General features: G+C 41.4%; 1 protein-coding gene across 10 annotated transcripts in view; it reads left to right on the top strand.

The window, feature by feature from the left end:
• The window catches only part of LOC125455365 (tau-tubulin kinase 2-like), a 232,414-nt gene that overhangs the window by 112,955 nt on the left and 96,662 nt on the right, over positions 1-22,797 (top strand). For all 10 annotated transcript variants that reach the window (XM_059649366.1, XM_048537190.2, XM_059649361.1 and 7 more), the window contains one exon: positions 13,929-13,994. In XM_059649366.1, the coding sequence (XP_059505349.1) occupies positions 13,929-13,994 (66 nt within the window). The remainder of the gene's footprint in view (positions 1-13,928; positions 13,995-22,797) is intronic.

Raw genomic sequence — 22,797 nt, forward strand, 5'->3', positions numbered from 1 at the left:
GTTATGAAAGCTTTAGATGTGGTAGACAAAGGTTATATGGTGTCTGATCCAAGGGAGACAGATTTAAGGTTTTGGGCTGTAGGTGCAGTATGGATGTGAGGAAAAACCTTTTGTTTTAAATGCATTGTGTGGTAATGACCCGCACCTTGCTATCTACTAGAATGCTGAAGGTGGAGGTCATCTGTGATTTCCAAAGGAAATCAGTGGGCACTTTGGGGAAATAAATATGCAAGGGTATAGTTGGAAAGGAACACGAATAGATTGATTTACAGAAAGCTGGAAAGGAATAGAGGGGCAAAATAGCTTCAAAACAATAGTTTTGTCTCTGATTCTATGAAGGGGTGATAAGACACTGTTGAAACTGCTCTATTCAAATCACACTGCAACTTTATGCACCATTCCCCCATCCATGAAAATTGTCATCTATAATCCAAACCAAATGACACTATGCATTGAATTAAAGTTGAAGAAAATTCCTCTTTCACTCATATATGGCAATAAAGACAGCTCTCCAATAACTCAATGTCAGTGATTTATTTTTAACTGGAAGTGCCTTCTTTACTCAAGAATGCATCACAATCCCTTTAAATAATCATAGTACATATTTAGCAGATTATTTCGATGAGCAACCAAGCCACTCTGTGGTTAACACTGCTATCTTACAGTGTCAGGAACTTGGGTTTGAATACAGCCTTCAGTGACTATCTTTCTGGAGTTTGCGCATTGTTCCTATGTCTGCGGGGTTGCCTCCAGGTGCTCTAGTTCTCTTTTTTTTAAAAGTAAAGTTCATTAAGGAGATGAGGATGTCACTGGCCAGGCAACGTTTATTGCCGGTCCCAATTGCCTAGAGAGCAGTTAAGAGTCAATCACATTGTGGATCTAGAGTCATGTAGGCCAGCCCTTCCCTAAAGGACAGTAGTGAACCAGGTGGGTTTTTCTAACAATTGACGACGGATTCACGGTCATCATTAGCCTCTTTAATTCCAGAAATTCATTGAAATCAGATTCCACCATCTGCCATGGCGGGATTCGAACCCAAGTCCCAAGAACATTACCTGTGTCTCTGGATTAACAATACAGTGATCATACCACTAGACCCTCCACCCCCCTCCTTTGGCCTTTTGAAATTGCCCATAGCATCCAGGAATGAACAGAGTAGATGGATTAGCTGTGGGAACTACAGAGTTACAGGTATAGTGGGAGGTGGGTTTGGGTGGATTGCCCTTTGGAGGGTCACTGTAGACTTGAAGTGCAGAATGGCCTGCTTCCACACTATAGAGATTCAATGATTCTAGCAGTGAATAGTTGCAGAAGGACAGCAGTAATAGTCATAGACGATTTAGCCTCTCGAATATATCTAAGCTAACTTTTTGTGAAAGAGTTCTTTAGCTCAACTCTTTAATACAATCATTCCTATTAATCTCACATAACCTGCCTTTGCAATCTCATAAATTTTAAAATGTCAATCATAATTTTCCAACTCTGTGCTTCTCCAAAGTAAATAATATTAAATCTAAATTTGTACATTTACCCTTATTAGGAAGAGTTCAAAGTTGGTTGCGATAATACTCATTATTTTCACACTGTTGACACCTTTCATCATATGTGGCTATCCAAGTTAGACGTTGTGATTCAACGTGCAGTTGTATGAAAGTATATGGATTTTTTATATTTAAAAATGTAAAAATTCTAATTGCGCACTGCTTATATTTTCCATGCTGCTTCTAGCAGTACAACTTAAAACCCTATTTGCTGTTCCTATAACCAACTAATATTGTACTGTAACAGATAACGGTCAGTTATCCCCAGGTATATCTTAGGTTTGATCTCTACTCACAGGTGTCATAAATACATCTGAGTTTCCTAACTCCAGGTGTTTAATGTTATATCGGTGCCGTGAAATGACTATTGACCTATTTTGTCTAAACTACCCTGTAACTAACTTACAACAAAGTGTGAAGCTGGATGAACACAGCAGGCCAAGCAGCATCTCAGGAGCACAAAAGCTGACGTTTCGGGCCTCTCTGATGAAGGGTCTAGGCCCGGAAACGTCAGCTTTTGTGCTCCTGAGATGCTGCTTGGCCTGCTGTGTTCATCCAGCTTCACACTTTGTTATCTTGGATTCTCCAGCATTTGCAGTTCCCATTATCTCTGTAACTAACTTATGATTTGAATTGTTAATTTCATACAGGTTGTCACGTGAACAAATTAAGGGCAAGTCCATTTAAACCTTCCTTAAAATTGGTGAAAATAAGGAAGAATCAGGAGGAACTTTATATTTACAGCAAAATCTCGATCCAATCCAAAGAATAGCATCCTTTGATTACATTGAATTAAAGAAAGCTATTTGTTCATTATATTTTAATCTTTTGTCAGTCTTGCTCATTAGAACTGCAATTGTGCTACTGTGGTGTAAGTGGTAGTTTTTTTTTCTTCTATTCATGCAAGTAAAAGCTTCTGTGGTCTTTTGGAAATTGATATTTTAAGTTCATGGCAATTTTCGATTGAAACTGAAACCTGTACTCTGGTAGAAAGCTACGATTGTTATTCTTTGATAAAGATGATTTGGGTGGAAATTCAAACAGAAGGTTGAGCAAAGTCTTTCATTTCTCATAATTGCTCCTCTTCTTCTGAAATTCATTTTTTTAAAATTAAAAATCACAAAGTATTGATTCTGGAGTAGTGTTACTGCAGAATGGGTCTTTAGCATTAAACATTAATTCACATATGCATTTGGTGAAATTCAATACTTAAATGCTGACTTTTGACTACTTTCAGTGGACATTGAAAATTTCATGGCAAATAAATGCTAGAAGCCCATTTACTTTGTACCAACAATGTTCGATTTTACTGTAAAATCGAAGGTGCCATATTCTTACCAGACCAAAGATCTGCTGCCTCGTTAGAGAGAACAACTGGTATTGGTTTAATCTGAGAGTCACCTTGCCTCGGGTGAGAGAGGAGGTTGAAGAGGTCATTTCTTCATTGTAACCTTGGCCAGTGAGGGAATTGACCCCCACTGTTGTCATCACTCTGCATTGCAAACCAGCTGCCCAGCCAACTGAGTTCACAAATTGTGTCTGCCTTTATGCTTGAAGTTGCAGCATTGCATTAGGAGAGGTTTACGAGCCATTTCCTCTTAAAAATTGAGGAACTGTATGCAGTGATGGTTGGGGTACACTCTGTCTAAATAGTCTTACCCTTGCTTTAGCCTAACTGAAACTCTCACCCATGTCTAAAGGCACATATAGCACAGAAATAGACCCTTCAGCGCAACTTATCATGCTGACCAGGTTTCCTAAGCTGAACTAGTTCCATTTGCCTATGTTTGGCCCATATCCCTCTAAACATTTCCTACACATATACCTTTCCAAATTTCTTTTAAATTGTACTTACCTTTCAGGTCCCTTTTAAATCCACCCACCTTAAATCTATGCCCTCTAATTTCGGGTTCCTCTATCCTGGGGGAAAGACCTTGATATTTGTATAAATCTCTATAAGGTTACCCCTCCACCTCCCGTACTCCAGGGGAAAGAAAAGTCCCAGCCTATCCAACCTTAACTAATAATTCAAATCCTGCAGTCTCGTAACACCCTTGTAAATTTTTTTGCGCCCTTTCCAGTTTAATGACATCCTTCCTGTAGAAGGGTGACCAGAATTGTACACCATACTCCAGACATGGCATTACCAATGTCTTGTCCCAATTCCTCTACTTAATCCTTTTGACCAATGAAGCTAAGCACACCAAATACTGCCTTCACTAGACTGGTCTACCTGTGACACCATTTTCAAGGAGCTATGTAACTGCTCCCCTAGGCCTCTCTGTTTGGCAGCACACCCCAGTGCCCTACCCTTTTAAGTATACAAGTCCTCCTCTAGTATGCCTTACCAAAATGCAATGCCTTGCTTTTATCTAAATTTAAACTCCAACTACCGTTCCTCGGCCTGTTGGCCAGTTGATTAAGATCCCGTCGTACTCTTACGTAACTTTCTTCACTGTCCATGATACCTCCAATTTTGGTGTCATTGGCAAACTTACCAACCATACTTCCTGTGTTCTCATCCAAATCATTTGTATGAATTTATCACCTATTTCAATACTCACTCTGAAATAACAAGCAGTAGAGCTGGATGAACACAGCTGGCCAAGCAGCATCAGAGGGGCAGGAAAGCTGATGTTTTGGGCCTAGACCCTCCTTCAGACTTATTTTGTCTGCTGTAAACCCCCTCATTCTCAGCCTCTGCAAACTTCAAATCAAACAAAATTCTGCTGTCACGATCTTATCCAGCACCACCTCTGTTCACTTGTAACAATAGTTTGTTGATATTCTTTCATTCCCAGTCCCCTAATGTTTCGAGATTTAAAGTTCTCATTTAAGCTACTTCTTGGAATTGACCCTCCCTATCTCTAATCTTTAGCTGCTCTTATGGAGGGTAGGAACCTTATTTGGGCCAAATGAACCAGATTTCAAGTCTTTTTTTTTCCCATGTATAAATACAAAGTACATTTTGGGTGGCACCTTAATAGAATGGAATACAGCAAGTACACAGTATGTAAAACTATACCATGACACCTGTTTTAGACCCCAGTACCAACATCCCTAATTGTGAGCATGAAAATTACTCAAATGTTCACTGAAAGCCAATACTGAATCAGAGCTTTACCTCTCTGCAGTTGTTGATAGAAAGCCATCCTATTCCTTTGCTGTATTAAGGTTCAAATTTGGACAAAGGATTGCTGTTATTAAGGAAACATAATTTTGGTAAGTTGTATTGCACTTGGAGTGTTGTATAATACCTGCTAAAAGGCAGTGTCATGGAGTAATACAGCATGAAAACTGGCCCATACTGACCATGGTGCCCAGCTAGTTCTAATTGCCCACATTTGGTCCCTCTAAACCTTACCGTCCATATACCTATCTAAATGTTTTTTAAATGTTGCTGTTGTATCTACCTCAACCACTTTCTATGGCAGCCCATTCCATAAATACAACATTGTCTGTGTGAACAAGTTGCCCCTCAGGTTCTCCTTAAACTTCCCCCCTCTAAACCTATGCCCTGTAGTTAGTTCCCCATACCTGAGAAAAAAGACTATATGCATTCATCCTACCTATGCCCCTCATGATTTTGTCATGTTGATATTCAGAGCTATAATGTGAGGACTATAAAATGATTCTATCCTCTGACAATAAAAACGCATAACTAAGCAATTTTTTTGATTTGGAGGGGATCGGGTTAGGGTTAGGATTAGATGTGCTAGCTAATGGGTAAGTTAATGTTTGAGCCAACTTTGGGAAGTAGGGCAATCTGCTTGAATCATCAACCCCTTAAAATTAATCATTGTTTCAGTCTTGCAGCCAGCTAATCAACTGGAACTCTTCTGATCCCTGGATTACTTTCAGTTTTCAATAGTGCTGTGGTGGAAAATGTGCTCACTCATGATAGATGAATTGGGTGAATGTGACCTTAATGTGAGCAATAGCAAAAAGCTTTTCCCTGTGTATATGCTTTTTTTATATAAAAGAATCTTTCATAGTTTATCCTAATTTAGAATATCAGGTGCTTATTTACTGTGCGTTCCTCTATGAGACTAGTAGATAAGTGGACTCCTCTGACTATACTAAAGGCTCATCACAGTTGCATTTTGTAAAGTTCTGCAGAAATCGATCAATTTACTGTTTGTGTGTTTGTGTGGAAGCAATTTCAGGTGTTATCAGTCTTGGGCTGTTTGTTATCTGTTGTTTCTTATGATTACTTTACTATTGTGCTGTTTCTGTTTGTTCCAGCAGCAGTGTGTGCAGTGATCATTCACGTTTGTAGATGTGTCACTCAAGTGAATGTTTCACAGTTCTAGAAGGATGCTTGGAGATCTTTTTAAGTGATGCATTTTATGCAACAATCAAAGATACCATGTTAAATGCAGTAGTTGTTAACTCTCTTTGTACTCCGGCCAGGGAGCCCTGCAGTATTCTTTTGTTACGGTCATGTTGTTTTGATATCTCCTGACAGTGGCAATGGTATCAGTTGACCAGAATGCTGTCTCCCAGTAGTCTACCTAATGCTTCTTTGGATCCAAGAAATCTTCATTTTGCAAGATGAGGAAGTATTCCAGTTGTTCAGGCTGTTCAAACCATTAAACAGAGCTTTGCAGAATGTAACTTATCTCAACTGTATTATAAGTTGCTTTCATTCAAGGTTCTGCTGTACCTCATTTAATAGACCAGGAGTAATTCAATGTACAACTTTGTGTCTATAATCTAGGCTCCCCTTTTATCCTGCTGTTAATAATGAACATTGAACTCTAAATTCACGTCACTGCTGATGTGTATCCGAAGTGACTTAATAAAAATGCTTATTAAGCAAGCAAGCAAAAATGACCTTCCGAACGATCCTGTGCAGTTGTGTGGATAGCAGGAAACAGAATAGAATAGTTACTCATAATTAATGCAATGTGAGGCTGAACTCTTCTGCTTTGACAAGACTATTTGCTGAATATCTGGTCAACCATTTGAACTTCTGGAAATTTTTTTTCTAATTTAAAATGTTGACAGCTCTGCATTGTTTAAACATCCTTCCTATTTTCAATGGAATCTGGAAGGTTTCAGTTGAAGTCTGAAAGCTGAACTAATCCCAATTCGATGGAACAGAGTAAAGGTAACTTCCCAACAACATATATTTCCAGTAAAATTAATTCTGCAACCATATCTAAAATTGCATTTATTTCAACTCCCAAGACAGTCTGGAAATTATTTCAGCACCATTATTCAAATGCTAGAACACAGACATCATTAGTAGGGAAGCATTTTCATCATTTGCAGTTGGATATAGGACAGCCAGATACAGAGGAGTGTTTCTCCTTAATATGATTGTAAGAAATAGGAGCAGGACTAAGCTATTCAGTCTGTGTTTGTTCAGCCATTCAAAATAAATCACAACTCATATGGTTATGTGTTTAACTCCACTTTGCTTCCTGTCCCCATGACCACTGACTTCTTTGTCAGTTAGTTGTGCCTTGAATGTGTATTCAATGACCCAAGTCTCCACTGCTTTTTGACAAACAACATTCCAAAGGGTATCAACCTCCTGAGAAGAAATTCTTCCTCATTTCCATCTTTAATGGATTGTCCCTTGTTTTATTCTATGCCCCTGGTTCTAGATTTCCTTGAGAGGAAATATCCTCTCCATCTCTACGCTGTCAAACATTTCAAAATTCTGTTTTCCACTAAGATCAGCATTCTTACTTTAAACCCCAACAATTATACCCCAATTAAACCCCAACAATTTAGGCAGTCCTGCTCAAATATTTGGGGCAAACCCCAAATCAACCCAGTGATCCTTCTCCGACTACTTCCAATGGAAGTATTTCTCTCCTTTTTATCCATGTTATGAATATAGATCATAAATAGTTGAAATTCTAACACTGACCCCCATGGCATACTGTCATACAGTGGCCAATCCTTGATCCTTGCTGATACATCACCTCCCAACAGTTTCAGCTCTTTTGCAATAACCTTTTAAGTGGCAACTTCTGGGATGCTTTATTGATAGCCAATTACTCTACATCTACTAGTTCCCTGTTATCCACCCTGTTACATTCTCAAAGAGCTCAAGTAAATTTGACAAGAACTCTTGGTCCTTTCACAAAACCATGTTGACCCTATTGATTGATTTTATGATTGTTAACATTATGGTACCACTTCCTGGATGTTGACATTTTCCTAATGACAGATGTCAGACTTAACTGAATTTTCTTCTTTGTTTTTTTATGTCCATTTCCATTTGATCAAAAGTGTTACTTTTGCAGCTTTCCAATCCACTGGGGCATTTCTAGAATGTAGGAAATTTTTAAAGATTGCAATTAATGGATAGGTTATCCCTGAAACCACTTCCTTTGAGACTCCAAAAGCAGAAGTTTGATGTGAGAGACTTATCATTTGTCAGTTTTCCTAGTTGTTGCGATTGTTTTAAGTTGCTGTTTCGGTTTTGAATGCTGGTTTTCTACAATTCTTAAGATGCTTTTTGCACCACTTACTGTGAAAATAATATACTTGTTCAAAATCTCTGCCATTTCCCTGTTTACCATTATCCATTTCTCAGTCTTAGACTCTAAAGTAGCACTTTTACAATAAGCTCGTTTTGTGAGGAGGGATTGGGTATTTATCCAGCTGCAAGAAACAGTTTAACATTTGCTTAAAATGCCTTAACAAAGGTGAACAAATCATCAGGGTTCGCAGTCAATATGACCCGTGCTGCCGATTCTGCAAACTATGCTGGTGATGATTCCTTCCCTTTCCAGCCTTCTGATTTCTGCTACTTTTGTACGCAAGGCAAATGGCACTGGGCATACCCTGCAGAATCACGGAATTGCTCCTGGTAAGGTGGCCTTGGCTCATTTTGATAGCCTGTAAACCACCTCAAAGCTTCTAGGTATTTAATTAGGACTTCTTGAAGATAATAAAATGTGAGGCTGGATGAACACAGCAGGCCAAGCAGCATCTCAGGAGCACAAAAGCTGACGTTTCGGGCCTAGACCCTTCATCAGAGAGGGGGATGGGGGGAGGGAACTGGAATAAATAGGGAGAGAGGGGGAGGCGGACCGAAGATGGAGAGTAAAGAAGATAGGTGGGGAGGTAGGGAGGGGATAGGTCAGTCCAGGGAAGACGGACAGGTCAAGGAGGTGGGATGAGGTTAGTAGGTAGCTTGGGGTGGGAGGAAGGGATGGGTGAGAGGAAGAGCCGGTTAGGGAGGCAGAGACAGGTTGGACTGGTTTTGGGATGCAGTGGGTGGGGGGGAAGAGCTGTGCTGGTTGTTTGGTGCAGTGGGGGGAGGGGATGAACTGGGCTGGTTTAGGGATGCAGTAGGGGAAGGGGAGATTTTGAAACTGGTGAAGTCCACATTGATACCATATGGCTGCAGGGTTCCCAGGCGGAATATGAGTTGCTGTTCCTGCAACCTTCGGGTGGCATCATTGTGGCAGTGCAGGAGGCCCATGATGGACATGTCATCAAGAGAATGGGAGGGGGAGTGGAAATGGTTTGCGACTGGGAGGTGCAGTTGTTTGTTGCGAACTGAGCAGAGGTGTTCTGCAAAGCGGTCCCCAAGCCTCCGCTTGGTTTCCCCACTGCACTGCCACAATGATGCCACCCGAAGGTTGCAGGAACAGCAACTCATATTCCGCCTGGGAACCCTGCAGCCATATGGTATCAATGTGGACTTCACCAGTTTCAAAATCTCCCCTTCCCCTACTGCATCCCTAAACCAGCCCAGTTCATCCCCTCCCCCCACTGCACCAAACAACCAGCACAGCTCTTCCCCCCCCACCCACTGCATCCCAAAACCAGTCCAACCTGTCTCTGCCTCCCTAACCGGCTCTTCCTCTCACCCATCCCTTCCTCCCACCCCAAGCCGCACCCCCAGCTACCTACTAACCTCATCCCACCTCCTTGACCTGTCCGTCTTCCCTGGACTGACCTATCCCCTCCCTACCTCCCCACCTACACCCTCTCCACCTATCTTCTTTACTCTCCATCTTCGGTCCGCCTCCCCCTCTCTCCCTATTTATTCCAGTTCCCTCCCCCCATCCCCCTCTCTGATGAAGGGTCTAGGCCCGAAACGTCAGCTTTTGTGCTCCTGAGATGCTGCTTGGCCTGCTGTGTTCATCCAGCCTCACATTTTATTATCTTGGAGTCTCCAGCATCTGCAGTTCCCATTATCTCTCTCTCCTTGAAGATAGCTGTTTTATGAATTTTTCTTAACCAATTTTGCTCCGTTGAGCTTGGACCGGAGCGTTTAACTACAGTTGGTGGTAACTGCATCAACTGCTTCTCATAGCACACAGGAACTGTGGTTGTAGCCTTAATTTGTAATGGTTCCCTGGTATATGTTCTTGGTCTTGCTGAGAACTTGTGCAAATTTAAGGGTTGGAGTCCAGAGCAAATCTTGTTAAAGGGCTGGTTCTGCAATCGCTGATCAATTAGCTGTGCTGGTATTAACCTCCATTAGAACTGGGTGACCATTTAACCAGACTTTTATTTTGGTTTGGATTTGGATATTGCTAAGCAATTTAAGTGTTCCAAATCTCATGTAGGTGGACTTTCCGGGATGTGCGCACTCCTGGATTCCTGGCATTGAGCTTCCTTGTTCAAGTCAGGCCTCATAGGACTCCTTTTGAGTCCATACTGGCCATACAGTGGTGGTACTACAGTACAGATAGGTGGACAGGCAGGTAATACTGAGGAGGTGGGGAAGCTGCAGAAAGATTTAGACAGTTTAGGAGAGTGGTCCAGGAAATGGCTGATGAAATTCAATGTGAGTAAATGTGAGGTTTTGCACTTTGGAAAAAAGAATACAGGCATGGACTATTTTCTAAACGGTGAGAAAATTCGCAAATCAGAAGTGCAAAGGGATCTGAAAGTGTTGGTCCAGGATTCTCTAAAGGTTAACTTGCAGGTAGAGTCCATAATTAAGAAAGTGCATGTAATGTTGTAGTTTATCTCGAGGGTTGGAATATAAAAGCAGTGATGTGCTTCTGAGGCTTTATAAAGCTCTAATCAGGCCCCATTTAGAATACTGTGTCCAATTTTGGGCCCCACACCTCAGGAAGGACATACTAGCCCTGGAGCGTGTCCAGCGGAGATTCACACGGATGATCCCTGGAATGGTAGCTTTAACATATGATGAACGGCTAAGGATCCTGGGATCGTACTTGTTAGAGTTCAGAAGGTTGAGGGGAGATCTAATAGAAACTTACAAGATAATGTATGGTTTAGAAGGGGTGGACACTAGGAAGTTGTTTCCATTAGGCGGAGAGACTAGGACCCGTGGGCACAGCCTTAAAATTAGAGGGGGTAAATTTAAAACTGAAATGAGACAACATTTCTTCAGCCAGAGTGGTGGGCTTGTGGGGTTCATTGCCGCAGAGTGCAGTGGAGGCCGGGACGTTGGATGCCTTCAAGGTAGAGATCGACAAATTCTTGATCTCAAAAGGAATCATGGGCTACGGGGAGAGTGCAGGGAAGTGGTGCTGAAATGCCCATCAGCCATGATTTAAATGGCAGAGTGGACTTGATGGGCCGAATGGCCTGCCTTCTACTCCTATGTCTTATGGTCTTATGGCTTTTTGGCCCACAGTCTGAACATTTTAGCCATTTTGGCCAAGGCTTAGCTTTGTTTTAGGGTTTTGCTGTGGGCTGATTGAGGGTCTCTGTATATGTCCTGGATATGTCCTGATGTAGAGGTGCCAGTGTTGGACTGGGGTGAACAAAGCCAGAAGTCTCACATCACCAGTTTATTTGAAACCACCTGATGAAGGAGCACCGCTCTGAAAGCTTGTGATTTCAAACTAACCTGTTGGACTATAATCTGGTGGTGTATGACTTCTGAACAGGATATGTCTTGCATGAGATTGTGTGCTTGTCTACGCTCAAGTGGTGTTCCCCAAACTCAGTTGAACAGGAGTGCGTCTACTATCATTGGGTTACCCTGCAGCTTACGTGCTGCATTTTATAATGGCAAACCAACTGTAGTGTCTGTTTGATGTCCAGTTGGGCTTCAGCCATGTAGGTGCTTTGTATGGTTATTCATTCAGGGTTAACCCAAAATTATATGCGTCTTAACCTCGTTAAAAATCCCGACATAGGTTCTCCTGGTTCATGAACTGGCGAGTAAAACCAATGGTATCTTAGAATTAGAGGATGCTTGGAGTTATAATATTTCTTAACTAAATCCATCAGCTCTTGAAAGGTTTTAGTATCTGGACCCTCAGGGAAAGTTAGGCTCTGAATAACTGAAAATGCTGCAAGTCTGCAAGCAGTCAGAAGAATTACTTAGAATGTAGAACATTACAGCACAGAACAGGCCCTTCGGCCCTCGATGTTGTGCCGACCAGTCATACTGATCTTAAGCCCATCTAACCTACACTATTCCATGTACGCCCATATGCTTGTCCAATGATGACTTAAATGTACCTAAAGTTGGCGAATCTACTACCATTGCTTCTCATTTGCCGGGGAAAAATTCTTCGCACGTGCTGGGCCCAGGATCGAATGAGTCAAACTTCCCAAATGATGCTAGAAATGCTTACCCAACTCAAAGCCAACTGTTGCGAGTGAACTCCCTTCAGGAGTGTACTGTTCTCTTAGGTTCCACTGAAATAACTTCACAGAGGCCTGTATCCTGTCATCAAGTCATCCTTTATTTATATGGCCAGTTATTGGAATCTTACCTCCTGGTTCAGAGCCAGCCCCTAGAAAGAGGAGAGACCCTGAGACTCCTGTTTATATTTGTCAGCCAGGATTTTCTGCTTGACCCAAGTTAATAGCCCCAACTGGGGAACTCCTGTATATTGAGGTACATGGCCAACTTCGTTCCAGTCACTGCACTGATGATCAATGTTGAACTTTCTATTGATATTTCTCATGACTGTACTGATATCACTCTTGATTAATGAGCTACTCCGCTCTATCTTAATTTCTTATCCTTCTTAAATGTTAAAACCTTGCATGTTCAGCTACTATAGAGGTCACTTTACAAATATGTCTTTACAACAGCCAACCTGTTATAATGATTTATTTTTAATGTACTATCAATTCAGTCATCTGTAAATTCTGAATGCATTTATTTAAAAGGCTTAATCTTTTTAACAATTAAGTCTGTAAATATTATGATTGGAGTCATTTGTAACTATTCAGATTTCATTTTCATCTTCATTCATTTCAAAGTGTTCTAATTCTGTCTTTTTTTTAATCGTGTATATCCTTAGCTATCATCCAGAAGGCGCCAGAAATATTAGTTTTGTAGAAAAGTATTGAAGATGTGATAAGTTTTCACTGTGGCATGTTTTGCATTACCTGATCCGGTCCTTTCTAATAGTAACTGACTCTTACTTAATTCTGATTTTTTTTTTTGTTCTGATCTACTTTTACTGCACTATTTGTGAATGTGCTGCTTGTTGGAATAGCAGCTCATTCCACACTTAATGTATTGGTCTTTGCTTATCCTGCTGTTCAAATATGTACTTTTTCTGCATAATGGTAATGTGCCATGTCGGCTATTTGCAGCAATACGTGTGAAGAATTAGCCAAATTAATAACAATGCAGTTGAATTTCTATTTCCCCTGCTTCTATCCTAAGTTAAGTCCTGTTAAACTGTCATCCCTGTGTTCATTGGCTCTGTGAAACAATGCTTTAATTTTCAAATTCTGATCAATGTTTTCAAATGGCTGTCCTCCGTTGCTGCAATTTTTTCCAACCTTACAACCCATTCAGGTATGTGTCTTGGTCTGTTCTGACATCTTCGGCATCCCCAGTTGTAATTGTTCCATCATTTGTGGCTGGACCTTCAGTTGCCAAAGCCCTTAACAATAAAATTCCATCCCTATAACTCTCATTCTACCTTTCTTTTCTCCAGAGGAACTCCTTAAAATTTGTTTCTTTGAGCAAGCTTTGGTCTCCACAGTTACAAGAATAAGATCAATTTCTGTCTGCTGAAGAAATTTGAAACGGTTGCTGGCTAATGATATTACAAGTAGTTGACCAGAGTAAACCACAACAAGTATTTAAAAAGATTGAAATTTGTGGAGCAAATAAGCTCTGCTTTGTATTGGAACATTCCATAAGAGATTTCTGTCCATGCCTGATTTGTAAAACTGTAATTGCAGCAGTTGGACTGGGCTTACTGCTTAACAACTCTCTCTGGGAAGTAAACAATTTACATTTGTATAGATTAATTCATTAAATCGTAATTCACATAGATTAATTTACACAATATTTATTGACTTACAAAGATGTTTTTCCTTCTTGTTGCAAGATTAGTGGATGAGCTGTGCTTCAGAATTTGAAGAATGTACGTTTGTTTCAATCATGTCACTTAGTAAATTTCATTGAAAATATTAAAAATAATTTATTCTGTTTTTGTAAATTTGTTTCAGCCTCGAGTAGTAGCAGGGTTCAGAGGCACAGTACGTTATGCATCAATCAATGCGCACAAAAACCGGGTATGTAAAAACGACTTGTTGGAAGGTTAATGCATGCAGAATATCAGCAACCACATAATGAAGCACAGATGGTTTTACGTTTTTAATTCCTCTTCTTCCCCTTCTCCCCCCACCACCGTTATTGTGGTATTACTAAAATCAGTACCAACTTCCTCTTTTGATTTTATCTATTTTAAAACACAGATGAACTGTAGCATTTATTACTTGGTGTAAATGCAAATAGAATGCCAAAATCCTGGATGCAGGTATTTCCTGTTCCTTCTGGAAGCAGAATGCCCTTTCCCATTTTATGAGCCAACAAATCACTATCTGCTGCCTATAGATTGATTTTTAGCAGCGGCTGGAAGAGCTATGGCTAGAAATTCATTTTAACCTGCAAGAACAACATCCATAAAATTCCATTTATTCTCATATAAGGGCCGTGTGTACAAGTGAACTCCAAGGTTTTTGGCCTAAAATGTGATTTTCAATGCACCTCATGTAAAGGTTGACCCTGTTTTATGCAGAGATTAAAGCCCAAACATTTCAGAACCTAAGTATAATCCTGGAAATGATGATTTGGTTTCATTGTACATTTGGTACATTGTACAATAGCCTACTGTGGGGAACCTTATTGAATGCCTTGTTGAAATCCATATACACCACATCAACTGGTTTACTCTCATCTACCTGTTTGATCACCTTCTCAAAGAACTCAATAAGGTTTGTGAGGCACGACCTACCCTTCACAAAACCGTGCTGACTATCCCTAATCAATTTATTCTTTTCTAGATGATTATAAATCCTATCTCTTATAACCTTTTCCAACACTTTACCAACAACTGAAGTAAGGCTCATTTGATATCCTCCAGTCATCTGGCACTATTCCTGTAGACAATGACGAGTTAAAGATCAATGCCAAAGGCTCGGCAATCTCCTCCTTGACTTCCCAGAGGATCCGAGGATAAATCCCATCCGGACCAGGGGACTTATCTATCTTCACCCTCTGAAGGATTTCTAATACCTCTTCCTTGTGAACCTCAATCCCACCTAGTCTAGGACCCTGTATCTTAATAGCTCAGGAGTTGGCTATTTCGAAGGTTCTAACAAAAGACTGCTTTTGACTTGCTGCAGAATATGCATGGTGAAGGTACTGAAAAAAGTGGAGGAGGAAATGGTTGGTTCAAGATGATGAATAAAGTATTGATCGAATAAACCATTTTGTTGTGAACAGTGTCAACCTTCTTGAATGCTGTTGGAGCTGCACTCATTCATCAAACCTATGACTTGTGCTTTGCAGATGATGAACAGGCTTTAAAAATTGGGAAGTGAATTATTTGCTGCAGAGTTTTTAGCCTCTGACCCACTGTCGTAGCTGCACCCTTTTTCAGGCTAGTCCAGTTCAGTTTCTTGTCAGTGGCACCCCACAGGGTGGTGTTTAGGAAATTCTGCATCACTAATATAGTTTGAATGTCTTGGGCAAATGGTTGGATTTTCACTTGTTGGAGATGGCCATTGCCTGATGCTTCTGTACTGTGCTGTGACTGTTCCTTGCCTGTATCAGTTATTTCAGAATTATAAGAGCAGGGGGGTAGTTTGAAGCTGTACAGAACTTTGGTTAGGCCATGGCTGGAGTGCTGTGTGCAGTTCTGACCTCCACATTACAGGAAGGATGTGATTACATTGGAGGGAGTACAAAAGAGATTCACCAAGATGTTGCATGGGAGGGGCTGTTTTCTTTGCAACAAATATGATTGAGGGGGGACCCTGATAGAAGTTTAAGATTGAGGGGCGTTGATAGGGGGAATAGAAAGCAGCTGTTACTCATAATTGAAGGGTCAGTTAATAAGGGCCATTAATTTAAAGTGAAAGACAGCAGGTTTGGAGGAAATGTGATTTAAAAACTTGCACTTAGAAGTTAGTGCGAATCTGGAATGCTCAGCTAGAGAAGGCAGTTGAGGCAGTAAACCTTGGAAACTTTAAGGAGTACTTGGATGAGCACTTGAAGTTTAATAATATTCCAGGTTTTGGGCCTATTGCAGGAAAGTGGGACTAATGTAGGTATGTTTTTGGCAGTGTAGAGTTTAAGGCCAAAGGCCCTCTTCTGAACTACTTGATTTGATACAGTTTTTAACCCAAGTCTGAATGTTACCTTGCTGAATTTAGGTATGCGGGGGTGAGGTGTTGGCTTAGTAGTATTAATGCTGGATGTTAAGCCATAGACCCAGATAATGTCCCGGGGCCCAGGTTTGAATTTCCCCATCTACCATGGTGGGACTTGAATTTTTTAAAAATCTGGAATTCTAATGTTGATCATGATTCTATCATCAATTGTCAGAAAAACCCATTTGGTTCACTAATGCCCTTTAGGGAAGGAAACTTCCATCCTTACTTGGTATGGCCTACATGTGACTGCAGACCCACAGCAATGTGGTTGATTTTTAACTGTCCTCTGTGCAGTTAGGTATAGGCAATAAATGCTGGCCTAACCAGTGATGCCCTCATCCTACGTATTTTAAAAAAAACACTCAAGTATCTGAATTACATGTGTACTGAATACTGTAATTGCCAGCAAACATCCCATTTCAGACCTAACAAAGGAATCATAGCCATTGACGATACGACTGAAACTGATTGAGCTTAAGACATTACTTTTGAAGATTCCTGCATGTGATGTCCAGAGGCTGACCTGTTTGATCTCCAATGACCATGACCAGTTTCATTGTTCTAAATGATACTCAAACTAGTGGAGATTTTTCACCCCAATTCCCATTTACTCAAATTGTATTAGAACTTCCATATGCCACACTGTCAAGTGCTGCCTTGATGTTAGGAAGGAGGTTGTGCTAGAAATTTTGAAAAACATGAGGATAGATAACTCCCCTGGGCTACACGGGATATATTGAAGGTTTCTACAGGAAGCAAGGAAAAAGACTGTTGCCCCTTTGGCAATGATCTTTGCATCCTCACTGTCCACTGGAGTAGTACCAGATGATTGGAGGGTGGAAATCCCTTGTTCAAGAAAAGGGATAGGGATAATCCTGGGAATTACAGATCGGTCAGTTTTACTTCTGTGGTGGGCAAATTATTAGAGAGGATTCTGAGAGATAGTATTTACAATTATTTGGAAAGGCATAGTTTGATTAGAAATAGTCAAGGCTTTGAGAGGGTCAGGTCATGCCCCACAATCCTATTGAAGTCTTTGAGGATGTGACAAAACACATTGAAGGCAGAGCAGTGGATGTAGTGTGAATGGATTTTAACAAAGCATTTGATAAGGTTCCACATGGTAGGCTCATTCAGAAAGTAAGGAGGCATGGGATTCAGGGAAATTTTAGCTACTTGGATACAAAACTGGCTGTCCAACAGAAGACAGAGGGTGGTAGTAGATGGAAAGTATTCAGCCTGGAGCTTGGTGACCAGTGGTGTTCTGCAGGGATCTATTCTGGGACCTTGTGATCTTTATGAATGACTTAATTGAGGAAATGGGGTTTGGGTGGGTTTGTAAGTTTGTCAATGACATGAAGGTTGTTGGAGTTGTGGGCAGCGTGGAGGGCTGTTGTAGTTTGCATTGACGTTGACTTTGACAGGATGCAGAGCCAGGCAAAGAAGTGGCAGGTGGAACTCAACCCAGAAAAGTGTGAAGTGTTTCATTTTGGAAGGTTGAATTTGATTGCTGAATACAGGGTAAATAGCAGGATCTCAGCAGTGTGGAGGAACAGAGGGATCTTGGGGCCCACGTCCATTCATCCCTCAAAGTTGCTACCCAAGTTGACAGGGTTGTAAAGAAGGCGTATGGTTGTTTTTCATTGGCAGAGAAATTGAGTTTAAGAGCTGTGAGGCTATGCTGCAGCTCTAGAAAACTCTGGTTAGACGACACTTGGAATATTGTGTTCAGTTCTGGTCACATCGTTATAGGAAAGATGTGGAAGCTTTAGAGAGGGTGCAGAGGACATTTACATGGATGCTGCCTGGACTAGAGGCCAAGTCCATTGAGAAAAGGCTGAGGGAGCTAAGGCTTTTTTCATTGGAGTGAAGAAGAATGAGAGGTGACTTGATATAGAAGTGTACAAGATGACGAGCGGCGTAGATAGAGTAGATAGCCAGAGACTTTTTCCCAGGGCAGAAATGACCATTACGAGGGGGCATAACTTTAAGGTGATTGGAGGAAGATGCTGCTGGCAATGGTAGTGGAGTCAGATACTTTAGAGACTTCTAAGCGACTCTTGAATAGGCACATGGAGGATAGTTAAATGTAAAGTAAATGTAGAGTATGCAGAGCAGTTTGATCTTAGTGGGATAATAGGTCAGCACAACAATGTGGGCTGTACTGTTGTATGTTCTATGTCAAATGTTTCACCTCTCTTCCGAAATTAAACTTTTCTGCCCATGTTTGGGTTCTGGAACCATGGTCTTAGCAGAATGCCATCTGACTATTGAAAAATAGGTTATTTCTGAGTATGTACTTCACGCCATTACTTTTCTGATGAGGGAAGATTGAGGCAGTAATTGGCTGAACTGGATTGTCCTGCTTTTTGTGCATAGGACATAATTTTAAAAAAACGTAACCCCATAAGATATGGGAGCACAATTAAGCCATTCAGCTCAACAGGTTTGCTCTGTCAATTAGTCATGGCTAACATGTTTCTTAACCCCATTCTCCTGCCTTCTTCCCGTAATCTTTAATCCCTTTACTAATCAAGAACCTATCAATCTGTCTTAAATACACTGAAGACAGTGGACACCGAGTCAATGAGTTCCACTACCCTTTGACTGAAATATTTGTCCTCATCTCCGTTCTTAAAGGGTCATCCCATCACTCTGAGGCTGTACCCTCAGGCCGTAGAATCTCCTACTAGTGGAAACATCATCTCATCCACTCTACCCAGTCCTCTTGAAGTTCTATAAACTTCCCTCATCATTGAATATGTACTAGCATTGTTGCTTCACTGGAACTGGCTAAGACTGCTGGTAGTTTTGAGTGCTCAGGATTTTACAGTAGGTTGTTGCCGGATCTTTTCCTTGATTTTCGCTATGTCCAACTGTTCTCTGATATCACGTGGAGTGAACTGAATTGGCTGAAAATTGGTATCTGTAATGCTTGGGACTAGAGTTGGATTATCTTCTTGGTACTTCTAGCTGAACATGGATGCAAATGCCTCAGCCGAGTTATCTACACAAACCTCTGCCCTCATTGCCGATAAGGACATTTGTAGAGCCGGCTCTTCCTACTACTTACTTTATTGTCCATCACCATTTGTGGCTGGAGTAGCGGGTGCTTAGAACTTTAGTTTGTTAGTTGTGTTACTTGTACAATGGCTTGTATCTGTCTATCACTGCAGCTTCTGCTATTTACTATGTAAGTATTCTCTGTGTTATAGCTTCAGGATGACATCTCATTTTTAAGTGTCTTCACTACTGCACCAGTAGCCCCTCATAGAATCAGGATCAAGACAAATCCCAAGTCATTTTATATGTATATTAGGAGCAAGAGGGTAATTAGGGAAAGGGTAGGTCTACTCGGACGCCAAGGACAGAATTTGTGTGGAGCCAGAGGGAGTGGATGAGGTCCTTTTTAATGAGTACTTCACATCAGTATCCAGCAAGAAGAAAGACATGGATGATTAGTTTAGAGATGAATTTGTTGATATAGTAAGGCATGTCAATATTAAAGAGCAGGAGCTGCTGGGTGCCTTTTAAAAACACATTTAGGTATCTAAGTCCTCAGGGTCTGGTGGGATCCTTCACAGGATACGGAAGAAGGCAAAGGAGGAGATTGCTGGTGCCTTTACAGAGATATTTTTATCCTCTTTAGCCACAGGCAAGGTCTGTGAAGACTGGGGATTGGCAGTGTTGATGCATTGTTCAAGAATGGCAACATGGATAATCTAGGAAATTATAGGCCATTACATCAGTGGTAGGAAGTTATTGCAGAAATTTTTTAGAGACAGGAATTACTTGCATCTGGAGAAGAATGTACTCATTAGGGATAGTCAGCATGAATTTGAGGTCTGGCCCGCAAATTTGATTAAGTTTTTCAAGGAAGCGATGAAGATGATTGAGGGGAAAGCAGTGGATATTGTCTACATGAACTTTACAAAAGCATTTGACAAGATCCCTCATGATAGGCTGGTCCAGGAGATTAAGTCACTGGGATCCATGGTAAGTTGGCAAGTTAAGTACAAAATTGGTTTGGCCATAGAAGGCAGAGGGTAGTTGTGGTCAGTTGTTTTTCTGACTTGTGTTCTGCAAGAATTAGTGCTGGGTGCCTGTTGATTTGGCTGTGATATAATTAAGTTTGCAAATGACATTGGAGGTGTGGATAGTGAGGAAGGATGTCAAAGGATGCAGCAGGATACAGATCAGCTGGAAAGTTGGGTAGAGAAATGGTAGATGGAGTTTATTCTGCTCAAGTGTAAGGTGATGCATTTGGTACGTCAAAGCAAGAGGCAAGTATACTGTAAAGTTAAGTGCCCTCAGGAGCATTGATATACAGAAGAAACTTGGGGTTTAAGTCATAGCTTCCTTTAAATGGATAAGGTGACGATGAAGGCGTATGGCATACTTGCTTTCATTGGTCAGGGCATTGAGTGTAAAATTTGCCAAGTTATATTGCAGCTGTTTAAGACTTCTGTAAAGCCATATTTGGAGTACTGTATGCAGTTCTGGTCACTGCATTCTCGGAACAACGTGGAGGCTATTTGAGAGGGTGCAGAAGAGGTTTGCCTGGATTTTAGTGTATTAACTTTAAGAAGGGGTTCATCAAACTTGGATTGTTTTGCTAGAAAGTTGGAGGCTGAGGGTCGACCTGCAAGAAGTGTATATAAAATTGAGAGGCATGGATAGCATGGCTAGTCGAACTCTGTCCAGGATGGAAGAGCCAAATACTAGAGGACATAAGTTTAAGGTGAGAGGGGGAATGTTTAAAGGAGATGTTGCAAATTAGGGTGGAATGCTGGCTCGGTGATTAGCACTACCACCTCACAACACCAAGGACCCCAGGTTTGATTCCACACTCGGGTGACTGTCTGTGTGGAGTTTGCACGTTTTCCTCGTGTCTGCATGAGTTTCCTCCCACAGCCCAAAGATGTGCAGGTTGGATGATTGGCTATGGGAAACGCAAGTTGCATGGGGTCCAGAGTGTATTAGCTAGATGGATAGATAGCCAGCTGGGCAACAGGAGACACAGTTGTAGTGGAGGGAGTTCTCAAAATGGAGAACCGTGACCAGTGGTGTTCCACAGGGACCCGTGTTGGGACCACAGTTGTTTGTGATATACATGAATGATCTGGAGGAAGGCATAGATGGTCTGATTAACAAGTTTGCGGATGACCCTAAGATTGGCCAAGCAGCAGATAGTGAAGGGATTTGTCAAAATGCAGCAGAACATAGATTGGAAAGTTGGGCAGAGAAGTGGCAGGTGGAGTTCAATCCAGGCAGATGCAAGGTGATGCATTTTGGAAAATCTAATTCAAGAGCAAACTACATGGGAAATGGAAAAGCCCTGGGGAGAATTGATGCACAGAGAGATCTGGGTGCTCAGGTCCATTGTACCCTGAAGGTGGCAATGCAGGTCAATAGAGTGGTCAGGGCAGCATACAGTATGCTTTCCTTTATTGGATGGGGTATTGAATACAAGAGTTGGCTGGTCATATTACAGTTGCATAGGACTTTGGTTTGATGACATTTGGAATACTGCATACAGTTCTGGTCGCCACATTACCAAAAGGATGTGGATGCTTTGGAGAGGGTGCAGAGGAGGTTCACCAGGATGTTGCCTGGTATGGAGGACACTAGCTATGAAGAAAGGTTGAGTAGATTAAAGATTATTTACATTAGAAAGATAGGTTGAGGGGTGATCTAATTGAGGTCTACAAAATCATGAGAGGTATAGACAAGGTGGATAGCAAGAAGCTTTTTCCCCCAGAGTGAGGGACTCCATTACTAGAGGTCACAATTTCAAGGTGAGAGGGGAAAAGGTTAAGGGAGATGTGCATGGAAAATTCTTTATGCAGAGGGTGGTAGGTGCCTGGAACGTGTTGCCAGTGGAGGTGGTAGATAGCGGGCATGATAGCGTTATTTCAGATGTATCTAGGCAGGTAGATGAATGGGCAGGGAGCAGAGGGATACAAATCCTAGGAAAATAGGTGACAGGTTTAGATAGAGGATCTGGATCAACGCAGGCTCGGAGGGCTGAAGGGCCTGTTCCTGAGCTGTAATTTTCTTTTGTTCTTTGTTCTTGTTTCTTTGTTACAGGAATTGGGTAGGGGTGTTGGTATGGGTGGGATGGTCTTCAAAGCGTCGGTGTGGACTCAATGGGCCAAATGGCCTGCTTCCACACTGCAGGGATTCTATGATTGTATGCACTAGGGAAGTTTCGTGTTAAACACAGAAAGTAGTAGTGGCTGAAATCTGCTGCCAGGGAAGGTGGTAGAAGCAGATGTGATAGCCAAGTTTAAGAGGAATTTAGACAGATGTGAACAGGCAGATGGGATTAGTTTGGAGTGTCATCATGGTCAGTGCACGCGTGGTGGGCCGAAGCGTGTGTTCTTGTGTGCTTGCTTTTATATTGTTTTATCTGATGTCTTGATGATAACGCTTAAAGTGAGTGTCACACCATGAGATTACGGATTGTAGTTCTAATGTTGCTGATTGCTCACATGTCCATCTTTGAGCTGTTGAATCTGATCTCAGCCTATCTTATTTAACACAGTAGAGGTTGCCCTCAGCGTGAAGGTGACACTTCAACCCCACAAGGACTGTTTGAAAATCAATCCTACCAGTGTTATGTCTACGTTCGGTTAGGGTTAGGAAGGTAATCCCA

The sequence above is a fragment of the Stegostoma tigrinum genome, chromosome 10 (genome assembly GCF_030684315.1).
Source record: "Stegostoma tigrinum isolate sSteTig4 chromosome 10, sSteTig4.hap1, whole genome shotgun sequence".
Taxonomy (NCBI): Eukaryota; Metazoa; Chordata; class Chondrichthyes; order Orectolobiformes; family Stegostomatidae; genus Stegostoma; species Stegostoma tigrinum.